The sequence below is a fragment of the Amia ocellicauda genome, chromosome 20, assembly GCF_036373705.1.
Source record: "Amia ocellicauda isolate fAmiCal2 chromosome 20, fAmiCal2.hap1, whole genome shotgun sequence".
In the NCBI taxonomy this organism is placed as follows: Eukaryota; Metazoa; Chordata; class Actinopteri; order Amiiformes; family Amiidae; genus Amia; species Amia ocellicauda.
The window spans coordinates 16849746-16869030 of NC_089869.1; the positions used below are offsets into that span (position 1 = coordinate 16849746).

Here is a 19285-nt window from a genome sequence, read left to right on the forward strand (position 1 = left end):
GCATTAACCTAAAGTAGTAACCACACTCAAACAGATTGTGACATCACCTCTACCTACACATTTTACAAATATAACCCCAGGGTACACACATGCTCTTAATGCTAGATAATAGTTCTTTGGTACATTATTTTCAACAGATGGAGGGAATAACTGTCTGCACAAATTCAAGTCTATGTAAGTTCTGCAGAGTGCTATTCTCTCGTGAATGCGCACCATGTGGCATGGGAAGAAAAAGTGTTGTAACAAGAAAATATTCAAAGTCACATCGGAGAATTAAAATTCTTTCACAACCACAGAGAAAAATATTCTGGGTTTTTACCTCAAAGCTCCTTTAGTTCTTATAGGATTTTAAACTCCACACATTTATAGTATGCTCACAAAATGCACCCACAGTTTCCAGGTTTATGGCACGGGCCAAAAACGGCATGCTCTTGAAAGAGTACGGTTACCCATTCAGAGAAAAGACGTTTACAAAGTTGGCACATTTGGTTCCAAAGAGAGTTTCTGTCTGTTTAAATGAGTTAAAAGGAAAAGCAGAGACATTTATCTTGGGAGTTTTGAAGGTAGTATCATTAACTTCACTGGGAAAGCATGTTCCTGCGTCACACTGATAATAGTGCAGAAAGGTGCTTCTGTTCTTTGTCCTGTGTAAACACTCACACCCAAAGTCATTAGCCCGTGTCTGTGTTGTGTCTTTGAGTGTCACCATTGTGAACACAGCCAGAACTGATAGAAATACATTTCCATGAATACTTATTCTAACCAATTGACAGGGAATAAGGATAGGAAGGGCTGAATGCCGACACTATATGGAGTGTGGAGGGAAATCTAATTTCAGAAATAGTTGCTTTGACGATTCTTTTAAAAATGTTCAATTTGAGCTATTTGCTTTGTTTGACAATGGATACATCCTTCCTTTGCATGTAAAACAGACAATTGTCTGTGGTTAATTATCAGATTATGGTATCTGACAGATGGATTTAATACAAAAAACAAACAAACGTATTGTTTCAGCTTAATCTCTTTTGGATAAGAGGTGTCCCTTGTTTTAAAGGCTGCTTCATGTATTTAAGACTGGCAATAAACAAATCTGTATAGAAAACAAACAATGCACCAGAAGGAAGTTTGCTCCTAAAAGTTGTATATCCGGGATAACCTGCCAGACATAACAGAATTATACATCTAATAGGAATACCGACTGTAGACAACACAATGATTTAAGTGCTAGTAATATCATCCATCATACTGCTGGGTTTCTCTGACAATCTTCATTGGCACTGGGTATTACTCAGTGATCCCTTTAAAGAATGGCCCCTATTAAAAATCCCAATGATTGTCTCAGATTAACATATCTTTGAATAACCATGGACGTGGATGGCCAAAAAATATTCAACAATATCCATAGATTATCATTGAGACCTTACAGTGTCTGAAAGTTACATTCCTGTGAAAATAAACTGTGTCATGCTGCCTCCTATATCGGATGACTCTTGTGTCTGTAGAAATAATCCCAAATTCACCTGCTCCAAATCAATTCAAAGAAGGGACATGCAATCCAACTGAAATAATTTATTCTGTAGCTGGCTACGGCAAATATTTCCTTTGGCAGTGGCTTGTAAAACACTGGGAATTAGAAATTAAAATAACACTTTGCCCTTCTAACTCACTGTCCTTGTTATTACTGAGAGGCCCTTTATATGCCTTAAGAGTCCCCTACACCTCACATATAAGAACTTGCTTTACCAACAGGAGGGTGTATTTAAATAATATTTTCATTGGCAATCAAGTCCCGACCCAGTTCTAATTGGCCTACTTATGTCAAACAGCCTTCCCAAAGTTACTATGTCTGAAACCACAGTAGCTTTCCATGGTATTCATCATCTTCCTCTTAAACCTCACTCTTCCACTGTGGGATGAAGACTTTACCTCTTCACTCCACTTCACAGCCCGTTTGCACTTCCTCCAGCAGATGGTGAGCTCCCAGACCTCACCAGTTCCTTCCCCTCCCTTTTTGGGCTTGACATTTCGGTCTCTGTTTTCGGTTTCTTCCAAGGCATCTGGCCGTCAGTCTTGTGGTGGTCCCACTATATTCCTTTCTCCACCCTGTACGTCTGAATGTCTCACTTAATTCCACTCTTGGCTCGCCAGATGACGCTTATGACCTTCCTCTGTAACCTGCTCAAACGTTCTCTGCTTTTTTCCAATGCCTTTCCACCAGATCAAAGGGACAAGCTGTGATTTAAGCCCACCTAATTCATTTATTGGAAGACTAAGAGTTTTTGGGCAATAGAGGTACCCTGTATAGTAGTTTAGCATCAGCTTATTTTCTTTGAAAGGTATACCAAGCTTCAGCATTTGGTACAAAAATCCAACAACTGCCCCAATAGTGGGGTTTTAAACTGGGTTGTGTAGGACTGATCACCTGCAGAATCACCATGCTATGGTTGCAAAACAGAGTTGGAATGACAAAGAAGGTAACAGACTTGTAACAATAAGCTCTGTCTGGACTGATTGTGTAAAAGTTTGCATTACATATGGACTTTATTTCCCCTTAACCCTTTTTTGACCTATGGAGCATTCATCTCAAAGCCAGTGGAACTTGGAATCATTAAATTTGTCTGACCTTTGACATGAAAATGGGATTCTTCTTTTCCCAGAGATTAACATTAATACTGCTCCTGTATTCAGTTTTCCTTTTGTACCCAACACAGAATCAACTGTGGGAAAAGGAACTTGTGCTTAGAGACCAAAAGGAAAACGTGCTGTTTAACAAAGAAGTGCACAAGAAACAAATGTTTTGCCTTTAAAGGGACCTGAATTGGTCCATCATTACATTGTTTACATGTATACAATTAACAGAACTGTGCTTCACTCATATATCTGATTCATATAGAAATGAATTGGGGTCTGGGACTGCATTTGGATAAAGCATGAGGTCACATTGCAGCTAGACAACACAACACAGCTCTAAACATCCAGTAAAGTCTAACCTCCTTCCCATCCCCCATACCCCCAAAAACTTAAAATTAATAAGGAGAACTACGCCATGTCTCCAGAGAGGTTTTGTTTCAGCCACGATTGAGAGAAGATGTGATGCAACTGTGAAATGGCCAAACTCTACAATAATTTTTTAGGGTACCATGCATTCTAGTACCAGGGGGTTAGAACTAACTGTATGTCCATTGCCATTTTCACCTGAAGAGTGGTCTTTATGTTTTTAGCCCTGATACAAATACGTTTTTCTCTCTCAATGACAGATTTTCCATCCCCTGTCAAAGACCTAAAGGAAAAAGAGTGCCTTCCTTAGCCCCTTCACTCGAGCCGTGTGCCGTTTCAACACATCTGGCACCGATTATCACCCTACCCCACACGCATGGAGAGGCCAAAGGCCCGGGAGAGTGCAGAGTGTGAACCTGAAGGGGACGTTGTAGGGTTTCTCTACAGAGTCAAGGGTTAAATACAAGGCTTCAAAACTGCTTTGAGAAAATCCAGCATGACAGATCCTGAGGGGGAGAACAAAGCCCTCTTATTCGTGACATTTTACGCATGCGTACAGATTAATACAAATTTTGAGAAAAAGCTATTTAAATGGTTCAACAGAAGCCTTGAAAGCCTCATACTGAGATTAAGTATTTGGTACAAACAAGAAATATGGCGAGTGTAATCAGAAAGGCTGAGCGGTAGCTGTGTGGACTTTTGCTTTGTTGGACTGAACAAACACAAGCAGCAATGGGCCACTGGGCAACAATGACCCCCATTGATCGCGTGGCAGAGGAGAAAGGAGCTCCAGCCCAGATGAGCACACAACTCGCAGACTCTGGTTGAGAACAGTATGAATACGCATCTCTATACACAAGTCTGCTGATAAACAGACTGCTTTCTTGTATAAAATAAGACAAACATTTACATTATAAGAAACTGACTGTTCTCTTTACTTACAGTATCATGACTATCATAAGCATATTGGCTGTAACATGCCCAAAACACTTCAGAGTGGACATCATTCACGTAGAAAGATACTCTTCAAATCAGTGCAAAGTCAAACTTTCATAAGTCAGGAAATGCAGAAGTAGTGTATTCCAGAAAAACTGAGACTTTCCCAAGAGAAAGTAGGAATTATTTCCAAACATGGAGATATTCTAATCTTTCACTATAAACTTTCAGTTGCTTGAATAATTATTGAATTGTGAGCTAAATATAATATGATGAATGGCTTGCTGCCTATCCATTTTCATTTCACATAAACTAATGTACTGCTCCTCTAATTGTGTAATTGTAATTTTTTTTAAATAAACATTACAGCTATATATATATATATATATATATATATATATACATACAGTGAGGGGAAAAAGTATTTGATCCCCTGCTGATTTTGTACGTTTGCCCACTGACAAAGAAATTATCAGTCTATAATTTTAATGGTAGGTGTATTTTAACAGTGAGAGACAGAATAACAACAAAAAAATCCAGAAAAACGAACTTCAAAAAAGTTATAAATTGATTTGCATGTTAATGAGGGAAATAAGTATTTGATCCCTTCGACTTAGTACTTGGTGGCAAAACCCTTGTTGGCAATCACAGAGGTCAGACATTTCTTGTAGTTGGCCACCAGGTTTGCACACATCTCAGGAGGGATTTTGTCCCACTCCTCTTTGCAGATCCTCTCCAAGTCATTAAGGTTTCGAGGCTGACGTTTGGCAACTTGAACCTACAGCTCCCTCCACAGATTTTCTATGGGATTAAGGTCTGGAGACTGGCTAGGCCACTCCAGGACCTTAATGTGCTTCTTCTTGAGCCACTCCTTTGTTGCCTTGGCTGTGTGTTTTGGGTCATTGTCATGCTGGAATACCCATCCACGACCCATTTTTAATGCCCTGGCTGAGGGAAGGAGGTTCTCACCCAAGATTTGATGGTACATGGCCCCGTCCATCGTCCCTTTGATGCGGTGCAGTTGTCCTGTCCCCTTGGCAGAAAAACCCCCCCAAAGCATAATGTTTCCACCTCCATGTTTGACGGTGGGGATGGTGTTCTTGGGGTCATTCCTCCTCCTCCAAACACGGCGAGTTGAGTTGATGCCAAAGAGCTCGATTTTGGTCTCAACTGACCACAACACTTTCACCCAGTTCTCCTCTGAATCATTCAGATGTTCATTGGCAAACTTCAGACAGGCCTGTACATGAGCTTTCTTGAGCAGGGGGACCTTGCGGGCACTGCAGGATTTCAGTCCTTCACGGCGTAGTGTGTTATCAATTGTTTTCTTGGTGACTATGGTCCCAGCTGCCTTGAGATCATTAACAAGATCCTCCCGTGTAGTTCTGGGCTGATTCCTCACCGTTCTCATGATCATTGAAACTCCACGAGGTGAGATCATGCATGGAGCCCCAGACCGAGGGAGACTGACAGTTATTTTGTGTTTCTTCCATTTGTGAATAATCGCACCAACTGTTGTCACCTTCTCACCAAGCTGCTTGGCGATGGTCTTGTAGCCCATTCCAGCCTTGTGTAGGTCTACAATCTTGTCCCTGACATCCTTGGACAGCTCTTTGGTCTTGGCCATGGTGGAGAGTTTGGAATCTGATTGATTGATTGCCTCTGTGGACAGGTGTCTTTTATACAGGTAACGAGCTGAGATTAGGAGCTCTCCCTCTCAGCTCGTTACCTGTATAAAAGACACCTGGGAGCCAGAAATCTTGCTGATTGATAGGGGATCAAATACTTATTTCCCTCATTAACATGCAAATCAATGTATAACTTTTTTGAAATGCGTTTTTCTGGATTTTTGTTGTTGTTATTCTGTCTCTCACTGTTAAAATACACCTACCATTAAAATTATAGACTGATCATTTCTTTGTCAGTGGGCAAACGTACAAAATCAGCAGGGGATCAAATACTTTTTTCCCCTCTGTATATATATTATATATTTTAAAAACAAATCTCCTTTTATTGCCTTACAGCCTGCAATTAAAAAGTAGTAAAATAGCTGTTGTTTTTTCCATTTATCTGAACTGAATTTATCTCCCCCACAACTTCCGAGTAAAATAAATATTCTAGAAATGTGTAGTTAAATGTATTAACTATTAAAACTGAAATAGTCTGGTTGAATAAGTGTCCACCCCCTTGTAATAGCAATCGCAGACCAAGTTAAGCAGCCTCCATCTGTGTTAAATTGTAGTGATTCACGTGATTTCTGGATACATTCAGCAGTTCCTGTAGCAGTGGCGGTTCTAGCTTGTATGGCTCCCTGGGCGAACCCCTCCTTCAGCACCCCCAATAAAAAAAAAAGCACCATTCTGCACTAACTGTAATTTTTATTCAGGCATTTGGAACAACACAAATAAATCATAACATTTAAAACTATATAAATATAAAAATATATATTCTTCTTTCCTGTTTTTCCTAAACTGGCCACCTGATGGCTTAGACCTTTTCTTATCCATTTATGTTGATTTGGCACTCGAGCATCAATACATTACCCATCCCCCAAAACTGTCAACCAAGAAACATAAGAAACATAAGAAAGCTGACAAACAAGAGGAGGCCATTCGATCCATCGTGCTCATTTGGTGTCCATTAATAACCGAGTGATCCAAGGATCCTATACAGTCTGACTTCAAATGTTCCCAAATTATACATATATACAGATAGACACACAGGCATGTGCATATACATACATATTACTTATGTGAATAAAAAATATAGTGGACTGTAACCCCAAAGCGCAGCAGTGTGTTCATGACACCTACAGGCCTGGAGTAGTACTGTAACATTTTTATATTTTGGTTTGTTTTTGGCTACCAAAAATGACATTTCCATTTGGCTTGCAGTGCATGAGAGTGTGATGACCCTGGAATCAAGTCAGTTGCAGTGGATTCTGTCTCTAACACAATAAATAAACTGTGCTGGACTGTGGGAAGCTGGGGCTGATCATCTCTATACCAGTCCTTTCCCCATCACATGGTACCCTCACATTCCCATCAGGATTTTTTTTTAAATGTAGTTGATATTTGATAAAAGACCCCAAGATTTAAAGTGCAACCAATTAACACAGATTCTATACCAGTCTACCAAAAGTAGGAAACATGAACTACATAGCTCGGATACATTCCAAATGATCTCATGTTCAGAAGATATATACTTTATATACTTTAAATCTCTGCCTTTCATAAGATCTCTGCAATGCAATTTCCTTGAAAACTGAAAATGTTATGTTAATTAATATACAAATTAATATACTTGCTTTTTGCAAGACCAAACATTTAAATGAATGCAAAAAGGAACTTGATGTATTCACAATAAATTACATTATATTCAGAGTATATATATTTTTATAATGTACATAATTGTTATCTGTATAAATATATAAATTACATTTTTTTCTGTAACTCTTGTTATTCTTCTTTATAATAAAGTTAACATTCTCTAGGAATAGGGTAGAACATGCAATATTCAACAAAATCCTTAGGCCTGCAAAAGAACATTAAACTTTAAAATCCTCATACTTCAACGCTTTTGTGCCAAAAGTGACAAATCCATCTTCAATTCTGTAAAAGCTTTAACTGTGGGAGTTCAATCAGAATTAAATTACCCTGATGCACTTTTCACAGACAAAAACCTTATTTTCAGAAACACAACACTCACTCACTCTCTCTCTCTCTCTCTCTCTCTCAACTTGCAGCATTATTAACTACCCCAAAATTAACAACCATTTATGAAATTAATTTTCCTTTAGGTAATAAAATGATTCTTACATCACATATGTCTGTGATGTTTTGATTAATTCCTGCACTAACATAATAAGTTCTGTTTCAATAAGTTTCAATTATCATCTATACATCTTCACAACATCAACACAAATGTATATAGAGACTCAACTCTTACCTGTCTGTAGGTACAGATGATGATCTCTCGCAGGTGATAGTGCATTGGAGTCATGGTCTCACTCACAGCATCCAAGGCCATGTCAACCTCCTTCTTCATCCTGTGTCCATCAGGGAGAAGCCTCACTATCTTCATTACAACCTGAACAGAAGAGAGTTGTGTTGGAGTTAATATCTCCATGAGCATTGTGCCTAACAGCAGCAGTAACTGACTTGATTTATGTGAGACGGGATCCAGGTTATTCAAAAGGAATTAATGCAGTTAATTACTGGCAACTCAGAGGAATGGAGGTAGTGCACATTGGCTTGGGGTTTGCACCAAACAGAAAATAAGATCTCAGCCTTATTACAGTATGGCAAAATTAGCTACATATACTCAGATAGTGATACATGTAAAATCTGATCAAGCTGCAATTCATGTGCTAAAGTGATTAATGAGTATGCAAATTATGCTTTTAAAAATAATAATATTAATATCCAAAGATTTCTGCCAAGGCAGCGACACATTGCAGAAATGCCTCGATCTTCTAATTTTGTCAAATGGAAGGTAATGTTACAAAGACAGAATTCCAACTGGCAAGTTTCCGTCATGTTTACTAATTCAGATCAATTCCCATTAAGCGGAGACACTCCCTTGACAGCTGCTGACAGGGAGACCTAAAACTGTACCCTTATTAGTGGACATGGATGTCAACATAGAAATGACATCAGAGCAGGATTGGATAGCACACCCCTCTGAAAGCGTGATTGTACAGCCTGCAGAAGAAGCATGTGAGTGATGTAATTTGGCAAACGTGCCAGACTGCTATCATGCACAGGAAATGATACCAGAATATAATTTATTACACTGCTTCTGTGGCTGTTTTTAGTCAAAGCTATTAAAGGAGATTACAGAAATATCCAAGCAAGCATCATCCAACTTGGATTCGTCTGAATTTTCAGAGTGCTGACAGTGGCAAATTTTAATTAGGGTCAGGTCATTTTGTATGTTTGATTAATTTTCGCTTAAATTAAGCAATGTGATTGAATTAAGGTTACTCCTAAGCTATATTTATATGCTGTAATATCTCATTTTCTGCTACTAATTAAAAAAAAAAAAGATAATTATGTGAGTATTATACATAGGCTATATAATGTATCCTCTGTTCAATACAAATTCTTTATAACTATATTTACAGAGTGCTAAAAAAGGAACAATCAGCCAAAGCACTGAAATTAAATATTCTTCACGCAGGTTTGGTTAAAATAGATAAGCAGAGACTAATTCCCATATCAATTATCTACAAATAAAAATGGATTAGCAATGTTACCTCAAACTCCCCCTTTGTGTATTTTGCATCAGGTACGCTCACAATCTCATCATCGCTGCACTCTGGAAAGCCCTGCAGAAACAAAAAGGCCTCATAAAACAAACAAACAAACACAGTCTTTTCAATATATTACACTTGAGAAAAATTGTGTTAAACTATAGTCATCTCTTGTTGATTGACTGATTTATTTATTTATTTTAATCTATCGGGTTAATAACGGCAACTGTGCAGAACTTCAGCCCTATTTTTGCGTACCAGCGTACTGTGATGTCAAAATGCGTACAGGTTGGCAGGTCTGCAGAAGACAGAGGCTTTGGACAAAAACGGACCTGCCACCGAGTACAGGTTTTAGCAATCGTAACACAGAGACTTTTATCACCACCTACATTAAAGTGCCACAGGGTGAGGGCAGCAATGACCATGGCCGTGGTGGTCCTGCCCTTGCCGTTGTGGCAGTTAAACACAAAAGCTGTGCGAGAGTCCTCTGCCAGGGCCGACTTCATAGCTTCCATAAGCATGTCAAGATCCTACAGAGAAACAAACATTAGTGGGTAAACTGCAGCGGCCACTAGAGGGAGCCCCTGAACTCATTTCCTTTCTGCCTCTTTGAATCCTTAATGGCATTAATGGCATTTGGTATTCAAAAACGTTGAGCACGTTATAATAATACACTGCATTCAATACACTCTGGTGTCAGCGTTGGTTACCTGTTCCTTGGGCGCACAACAGTCGGGAAAAGGGATGCGCTTGTATATCAGTCCCTCGTAGGAGCTCTTGTGCTGGTTGAAGATTTCTTGCACCGTCAGGCACGTTTTAAACATCTTCATCTGCTTCTCCTGCTCTTGAGACACCTCCAGCCATTTCTGAGATTTCAGGATTTCCTCTTTGGCAGCCGTCTCCAATTTCTGAGAGAGAAAAAGTATAACTAGGATTACAAACGTGCACAATTTCCATCACGGGCAACAGTCAGACGTGATCTTCTGAGTGTTCGTACACAAACCTGGCGTATGTAGATGATCACTGGATGGCTTATGCTTATACTGACTCTTCCACACTCAACCGAAGTGAAGGGGCTGTTCTACATTTGTTTTCTACCTCAATGGAGGCTTTTAAGAAAGGCCCCACAGGTCCTCCTCTCCCGGTCTTACCTCGAGCTCCTGTGGCGTGCTGGCGTGGAGAGGGATGTGCTGTTCCAGGAAGGCAGGCTCTCGGGGGGTGAACATCTGGCCATTGCCTTCCAGGACCAGCTCCTCTTGCAGGTTCAACCACAGGACATGGGAATGCTTCCGCTTCTCGTCCGTCAGGTAGGCCAGAACCACGCCCGTGGCCTGAAAGTATTTTGCGTATTAAAGACCAATCAACATTTACCAGTCTTCCTTTCCGGTTCAGTACACAGTACCCCCAAAATAATGCAAGATGTGATTTGAATGGCACATTATGAACATGGGGAGTTTGAAAAGGAAACTTAAATAAAGGTTTAAATGCAAATACAGATAACCTGGTATCATACCTCTGAAGTTGGCTGTGCCATTCCGTACACTGGCATCTTGGGCACCCTTCTGAAGTTGCCCACCTTCATCTCTTTGACCGTACTAAGGATATCTGGAGCCAAATACTCATCTGCAACCTATCAGACAGAAAATATTTTAGGAAAATCAATCACTCATCAATCCACCATTACCATCTCATAGCTGTGCCAGGGCAACTCTGTTAATGAACACCTTTATTTGACTGATTTGTTTCTTGAATATTCTCGGTCAGAGCACCTAAATGTAAAAAACATAAAAATCTCTACAATTCATATCCTTGGTTAAATTTACAAGCTTTTATTTGTAACTTTTAATCCTCCAATCTCCCATGAAACCCCCTTGAAACCTGAGCAAGTCAATAGTGTGGACACTGTGCCTATCATCCCAATTGTATTTATATGTATTAATTAAGGACCTAAAGTGTGACATGACCCATTCAAAACCTTGGTAGTATATTCAGCAAGACCAGGGTGTGAAAACCTCCCCACTGGTATATAACAATAGAAAAATCTCACCAACACTCTTGTTCCTTTTGTGATCAGATCAGCAGGTACCGATAACTCTGATAGGTTCATACATGCCAGCAGTCTGTAAACCCATGGGTGGCTACACATCCATTTGCTGAAATTCAAGGCAAAAGCCAAAGGATACTGAAATAAGGGGGGGAGAGGTTAGAATATATATTGTGATATTCAAATGTTAAATGCCAACATGGTTTATTATAACTTTCCTTAGTAATACCTGTTCATGAAGGTAGGCATTAAATGCAATCAGGTAGAAGTATCGCTCCACACTCTGCAATGTCCTCTGGAGGAAATATTCTTTGGTGCTACTTCCCTGTGAATAAGACAAAAGTCAAACCATATTCTCAAAGAGCGGATCTAGGACTGAACATTGCTCCTCTCGTGTAATTTTACCGTTCTGATAAAAATGTTGCCTTGTATAATTGTATTTTGTGTCTACTACCACCATGTGAGAGGCTTTGCAGTGCAGTTTCCAAAGGGCACTGTTGCTGTACAGCCTCTCAGCAATCTCACAGAACACGATTTCCAAGAAGTCTTTTAATGTACCGCTATCATTAATGTGATTTGTGCTTTAATCCTGCAGCTAAGGAGTGCACTGCCGGCGACTCGAGAATGAAAGGATAACTCTACCAATGAAGAATGCATCTTTTGTGCACTGAATAGACCTTGCACGGTATTGAACGGCTTTCAGTAAACATGGTAATTAAAAATATAAACACTGACATTTTGTTAACCGGCGAGGTAGTAATCATGAGGCAGAAAAACTGAAACCTTGTCCAGTAATAAAATGTTTTGATCTTCATATTTTTAGAAATGCTATTAAGGAAAAGACAACTCACAAAGACTTGACGCTCACCTGGATCTGATAATCCTCTCCAATCCCCTCAAGTTTTTTCTTGTTTTCATAAATTGATCCTTTAATGTCGTGCATTTCCGAGCACAGCCCTATGGCGCTGTCAACCTGCCGTTACAAAAATGAAAGATGAGAATGTAAAGTGATCATTTCAATACATTATACTTAATGTAAATGTCTGCTTTAAAAGAGCAAACTAACTGGATTTTCTAAGCAGCTTTGAAAGTAGTCTCTGTATGATTCTTTCAACGCCTTGACTTTGCAGTTCTGAAATCTTCTGGGATGAGACATAAACCACAATTATTCCTCAGTGACTGGTTTGTAGGTCAGTTTTGGTTTGACCCAGGCCTTATCCATCCACACTCACATATAGAAAGGTCTGAAGCAAAGTAAAGCATTGTGTGTCAGATGTACACTACATGTGAACACACACTAGGGGGCAGTAGTCACATACAGAGCCTCAGGTGGTTCTACTCTTCAGTGTTCAACGCTTCACTTAACATATATGTTGCTATTTGCCACTTTGTGCAGCCTTAAAATTATTTTATTTTCAGAAGCATTTATATACCAGAACATCAATGTGAATTAAAATCTATCAGATGCAGTTTATGCCGATTGTTGAACTAAAATCAACAGACATCTGCTAAGCAGCCCCTTTCGATATGGTAAACAGATTTTTCTTCCAAAAAGCAGAATGTCTCAGGGGACTCTTACCTCTTCCGTGATTTGCTGGCCTTTCGGCAGCTTGTTGATAAAGGCTTGGATAATCTGGAAATGGGCTTTTGGAGTCTTGCCAGCGTCACCATCAGCCCTGAGAAGAAGCAAGAATGATACATTTGTCACATGTTAATGAATGATCTTTTGAGAGACAATGAGTTTATTTGACCAGACTACACTTCTGTTGTCTAAGTTATGAAATTCTAACGGTCAGTAATTGAGAGTGTTCCAGGAATGACCAATCGTGGAAATATAACTTCTTTCTCATGACGGGGACCACTAAGGACGCTGCTCCTGCTAACAGCTGGAATGAGGCCTCTCTCATTTCTTGGTGTTTCTGCATGGTAATTAGCAGCAAAACATCATGTGCACTTTTTCCAGAGCAGTCACAATTCAGAAAAGGGCAAAAAGGAGGCTAACTCGAGGAGAGCATTAGTGCTTTAAATGCATGCATGTATTTTTAGCACTATCATTTAACCTACCCCACCCTTTAGCACATACCAGGGACATAACTCTTGTATGCTTGCACTTGTTAGCTCATTTGTACTGGGATGTATGCTTATTGTATTTTGTACTTATTGTCTTTACTGCACTTTGTAACATTTTCATTATGTTTCTTGTGAAAACTAAGTCGCCCTGGGTAAAGGAGTCTGCAAATAACTAAATAAAAAATAAATCGCATTTCCTTACACAGGTTTCTCAGGAGCTCCTTTCACATGATACATCACCAGGGTGCCCAGAATCATGGCCAGGTTTGTCCGGCCTACTCCCACTTGGCAGCTGAACAGTAAGGCAGGCAGAGGTTTCGTCAAGTCTCGAATGGGCAGCAAATTGGGGCTTTCCTGCAGTGAAGGATCAGAGTTACATTCCATATTTCAGCATGTGTGCAGCATTGGGACAAACAGCACACTAATGTGACCACAAGCCTACATTACAACCGTTTCATTTGTATATCGCTACATCAGCTAGGCGTATGTTTGTATGCTACACAAAGTAAGCACACATTATTTGGCTGATGGATCCACTGTAAATACTGATGCTACAAGAAGCCATTATTTGTTATTGATTTTCCTTGCTCTCATCTCATATCCTAATAGGTTTAGAAGGGATTTTGAAGGGTTTAGTCAGTCAGTTTTAAAATAAAACAAAATGGGGGGGAAAACAAATAAAATACCATTTGAGAAACTCCATACTAATCTGGTGAACAGGAACAGGTACAATTTATAAACTGAGGTTGTTCAGCAAATGCATAGCAATAACATTCACATGGCAGCAGGATGAATGTGGCGGTAAAGAGTTCAAAGAAGCCCTAGTGTACATTGTACAAAAAAGGTTAGACTTTAAAAAGACAGAGAGCTCTACAGTCTGCTTGACACCGTCTCTCCAAAAAAGGCAAGTAAAACAATGAGACAGAAACCAGACTATGGTGTCAGGGATATCTAGCTTTGCAAATCAACTGCCAAATAACTGATTTCTGACCTTTCTATTTTGGTTTTAAGTTTGATGTAAATCCTGTAAAAATCGAAGCCATGATAAATAACAATGTGCAGATGTTCTCTGAGTTACAGTTTAGTTGTAGCCAATTTGGCCCATACACTCCCTCGCTCAGACACCACAGCTCATTTTGTTTAACTTAGATTAATTTTCTTAGAGAATTAATGTTAGAAACTATTCAGATAAAGCATGCATTTCAAGGCCCATTTTTGTCTTACGGCAATTAAATGCCCCCAAACATGTAAAGACATTAGTTCTGTTGCTTAGCAGTGTTGCAGATGGGGAATAATAATAATAAAAAATAAAAGTTCTCACTTTTTCCTATGCCTAAATGCTATATTATGTTATGAATGAAGTCTATGAATGAAGTTTCCTGTGATTCTCCTAAGCCCTCCCTTGTATGTGTGACTTATGCAGTCATGCTTTATTCATACGCTGTACCCTGAGTATATTAACAAAGGCATCAAACTGCTCTTCAAGTGGTGCTCCTTCCATTGGCAGTGGCACTCGATAAAACCTAAAAAAAAAAAGATTGCGTTTCAGTCTCCGCGACAAAAGACCCACAGAGATCAGAGCAGAAATGGAGTCTCAGTCCAATCAATCATTATAGCATATGCTACATATTAAATACGCAATTCTTTATCCACAATTACCACATTGAGCCATATTGCGTCTGACTTGATTGCTACTGTCAGGTGTCCACTTTCAAACCAACTTGAAGAATTTCTTTGTCCAGTAAACTGGAGTCTACAAAAACCCCACTTGAGAATCAGTTCTTCTCATACAGTACAGTGTAGATTTCGGGTTTGCTCCTGTATTTATTTTAAATCCATGCCTGGTAACTGTTTCGGTATGCCGAGACACCACCCAATGTATTCTTAAAAAACCTCAAGTAGTATTTTGGCCCTCTGTTTTATATTTACAAAACATTCCTGCAGAAAACCAACCATCCAAATCACACAGATTAAATCATAGGTTCGTGAAAAAAGTTGACATTATAGGCACAAAGTACGGCAGCATCCCTGAAAATATATCTGAGCCAAAGTAGTGGTGTATAAGTGGGCTGCTGTTTTTCTTTACGAGAAACACTTCAAAAATAATGACTCGAAGACTGAGGCAGCTTGAGTTCCAGACCCCCTGCAACTATCACTTGTGATTTCAATCTGTTAACTTATTTTTCCCTACCATGTGTTCCTTTCAAGACCTAATAATATTTTGCAGAGTAAACATCCAACCAATAGGAAATTAAGAGCATAGAATCAACTAATTAAGCAGCCACCTGTATGAAGGCTTGGTAAAGACAGGTCTCTTGTAAACCTCTTCAGTCACATGAATGTCCTCTTCGCAGGTGATTTTGATGTGCTGAGGCTCATCTTTGAAGTGCTCTATGTCATTGTAGACATAGTACACGTTTTCATTCAGCTTAGCGAAGTCATAAAGCTGGGAAAAAAGTTTTAGAAAGCAGGCATCAAACCAAGAAGTTAAGACGTCTGTTGGCAAACTAATTTCTAGTAGTTAATGCAAGTTTCACTCAATAAAAAAAAATCTAGGGCAGTAAAATGCTCCACTCAAGCTTTTTGTAAGAAAACCACTAAGACTGTATTTTGCTGTTTAAAATGTGTCCATATACTCCATGAATACAGAGTGCTTCGTTTCCCACTGGGTGAGAGAAGACACCTTTTTGTAGCTATGTAAACTACACAAGGCTTTGACATGACAGCAGTCAAACACAACTAACCAAAAATAACAGTTCAGAGCTGACTTCCAGACATAAATTCATCTGTCCTGTAAATACTCACCTCCTTTCTGATAGTGAGCTCTAGGTTTTCCACACTAACATCTTTATCCAGTCCGTGTAGGTTTTCATGCAGGTTTTCCTTTCTCCTTGGCGTGTATGGCAGAAAATTATTTTCCAAATGTAAGAATACAACTGGTTCTTCACGGACGCAGAAGAAGATAACCTCCTGTTCAATAACAAAAAAGTATGATGAAGTAAATAAAAGAGTCCATACATTTCAATGAGAAAACCTAGATAAGAGTCTTGGAAATGTTACTTTCTAGCGGGGTAGAGAGACCTAGTGTTACAGTAATGCTGATCTTAGTGAGGATCTATCCTGCAGAAGAATCCAATTAGAAGTTAGAAAAAAAGAATGAAAGAAAGAAACCAACCAGCAGGGCTGAGACTACATCAGATATCCCAAACTAAATCAGATGTTCTATGCACACACCAATTTCACATTCCCAGCCCACCACTTGATTGCAGCTTTCAATAAGCCATTGCAAAGTGACACGTTTGGAAGTTGCTACTGGGGACTGGGATGAATTTTTTATTAAGGCCTGAAAATAATTATTTTTACATAAACATTAAAAGGCTAAAGACTCTATAATAATGATACATGGACTTAAACAGAACCTTAAATGGAATCAGGCCTAAATGCTGCAATTTCTATTTAATAAAACACTGAAAATAATCAAAACACATCATGTGGGTTGACTGACCTCATAACCTTGAGTCTGCAGCCTCTGTAGGACCTGTTTGAAGCCATTAAGGCTGGGTTGGCCCATCCCAAACAGAGGGTAGCTGCCCTTTGCCTGTCGGAAGTTAGGAGCTCCATAACTTCCTGTAGTGTTTAAGACATCTGCTTTGCTGTACACATCCTGCACCATGAAGTATTCACCCTGGTGGGGGGAACAAAAATCAAATCAAGGGTTACTTAAGATTAGCTAACAATGTTCCAATGCTATCTGTGAAATATGATGCATCAATCATCGCTTCTCATCTCATCAATGTACAGCGCACATGTCCACAAATGCTGTAGTGATTCAAAAGAGTTGGAAAAAAACTGCAAACAAACTCTCAGATACCCTTAGGAGTTCAGTTTTTATACAAACTTTGCTTCCTGCTCTCTCACCCCAGCCCTCAGGGACTACACACTATTGGAGTTGTAAACACATCAGTAAATCCTGCACATGCCAGCCACCCATAGACCAACTGCCGCCTTGTACATCCTGGTGGTTTATTCTTTAATGCTCAATATTTGGATAGGGAAAAGTATGTGTGCATGCTCCTAATGAAGAGCAATGCAAGGGGGTTGTTTCCTTGTATCCAGTCATAAAAACATGGCCTGGGAATAGCTGTAAATAAACAAAAAGAAATAACTGATTGACTAGAATGCATAATAGTAGTACAGTTTGTTCTGTCACAGACACAAATCTGATCTAAACAGCACCTGCATTAAATGTTATGTTTGTGTTGCCATCTTTATTTCAACCCAAGCTATTTCCGAAGTCGTTATGCATGAGTGAATGTCTGTCAAGCTGATTGTACCATTTCCTCACCTGTACTAGGTAGTGTTCAGGCATTGTGTCCGAGATTCGGCCCACAGTGTAATTTGCTCTGAGAAGATCATCGTGAATCTGGAACTCTTGTCTACAATTATACCTAAAACAAATTAAATAAATAAGATAAAAATGTATCTGTAAGGATGTCAAATCTGAAAACAAAATTAAAAACAGCTGAACATATGCCTAAATCATGATGCAATCAAACAGCCAAGTGTGATCAATCTTTGTACGCGTTTAGACTCAAATTCAACAAATTAGAAATTCTTATACCCCAAAACAACAGGATTATACTGAATTAAATATTTCAAATAGAAACAGATAAAACAAAAGTATGTGTTTTAAACAGAGCATCATTTCAGTTAACAATAAGAAAACACGAATTAAGTGTCAGTCTCCATTTGTTTGTGAAATTGTTCAAATAGAATTTATACTTACGTAATGACGACAGGTGCCACCTTATTGGTAATGATAGATTTTGCTTTGTTGTTGTGAATATTGACCGTCTGAAAAGAGTTAATGCTCAGTGATCGCCTGTTGTCAGCCATCCCGTTGCCATGAACACTTTCATATGGAGGTGCTGCTGAAACTGTCTGTTGAGCTGCACTGGCAGTTGTACCCATAATCCACAAGCAGCTGTGAAGGACATTGTAGTACATTCATTTAAGGTATACAGCGGGGGGGGGGGGGGGTGGAGGGCAAGAAGATGCACACTTACATAATGTATTAATGTTTTCACAACAAGAAATATTACTGGAGTTAGCTGTGAGACTCTGATCTTGTAGTGGCTGCTAACTGTCATTTTGTCAGGAAAGAGAAATAACACGAAAGGAATGTCAGTTAACAGAGACATTCTGGAAAGAGTAAATGTCAGCGCCGATAAGGATCTCATATGAGATGATATGTACGGAACATAATTTACTTTAGCAGAGCCGGCACTGGATACAGGAAGCTCACACCAATAATTCACATAACCGTGTCAAAAACAGACAAGCTTAAAAATCACTAATTTTCTAACATGAATAGACCATTCTCACATGTATTGCTTCACCAAATCGGGAATGTGTCATTATAAAAGTTTCCTGCTTATGCTTTGTCTCTATGGAGGATTAAATGTCCACATGTTAGGCGTAAACTGTGATTTAATGAATACAAAACTACAAAAACAAGTTATTTATACAGTGACAGGCACTTAAATTAAAATATGTCCACTTCAGTGTCCCTCAACCCAGTCCAAGTGTTTCTGTATACTGCTCCACTCCCCAGAGTAAACCAGAGTTTATTCCAGACTCTGTAGATAAACAGTCTGATCCGAACACTCAAAGTGAATGTCTTTTTCAGTCGGACGGTGTCCAAAAAATGTGTAGAAACAATGTCAACAGGTGGCAGATCAAAAGGTTTATGGATATCTGAGGATAAGAACCAGGAATCCACTGTGAATCCACATGGGAGGAGCGATTAAGGGGCGGGAAAATAGAAAACAACATACAGTCGAGCACAAAGACCGAAGTGTCCTGCTTTTGTTTTGGCAACCAACGCCGGAATCTTAGACTTCTAACAAAACCACCCCACGCTGTGGAAGCAATCAAAATATTTATTCTGAGATTTCTTTTCCCGATTCATTCTCGAAGTCATT

The 19285-nt window shown here is 39.3% G+C and overlaps 1 protein-coding gene across 2 annotated transcripts in view; it reads right to left on the reverse strand.

The window, feature by feature from the left end:
• Positions 1–19285, reverse strand: part of pald1a (phosphatase domain containing paladin 1a) — a 65436-nt gene that overhangs the window by 26615 nt on the left and 19536 nt on the right. For both annotated transcript variants that reach the window (XM_066692895.1, XM_066692894.1), the window contains exons 2-18: positions 18088–18285; positions 17647–17749; positions 16807–16986; positions 16107–16271; positions 15587–15747; positions 14749–14824; positions 13504–13655; positions 12811–12907; positions 12100–12204; positions 11461–11556; positions 11235–11369; positions 10701–10817; positions 10339–10518; positions 9898–10095; positions 9577–9717; positions 9191–9262; positions 7882–8022 (exon numbers count right to left, since the gene is read on the reverse strand). In XM_066692895.1, the coding sequence (XP_066548992.1) occupies positions 7882–8022; positions 9191–9262; positions 9577–9717; positions 9898–10095; positions 10339–10518; positions 10701–10817; positions 11235–11369; positions 11461–11556; positions 12100–12204; positions 12811–12907; positions 13504–13655; positions 14749–14824; positions 15587–15747; positions 16107–16271; positions 16807–16986; positions 17647–17749; positions 18088–18272 (2304 nt within the window). In that variant the 5' untranslated portion in view covers positions 18273–18285. The remainder of the gene's footprint in view (positions 1–7881; positions 8023–9190; positions 9263–9576; positions 9718–9897; positions 10096–10338; positions 10519–10700; positions 10818–11234; positions 11370–11460; positions 11557–12099; positions 12205–12810; positions 12908–13503; positions 13656–14748; positions 14825–15586; positions 15748–16106; positions 16272–16806; positions 16987–17646; positions 17750–18087; positions 18286–19285) is intronic.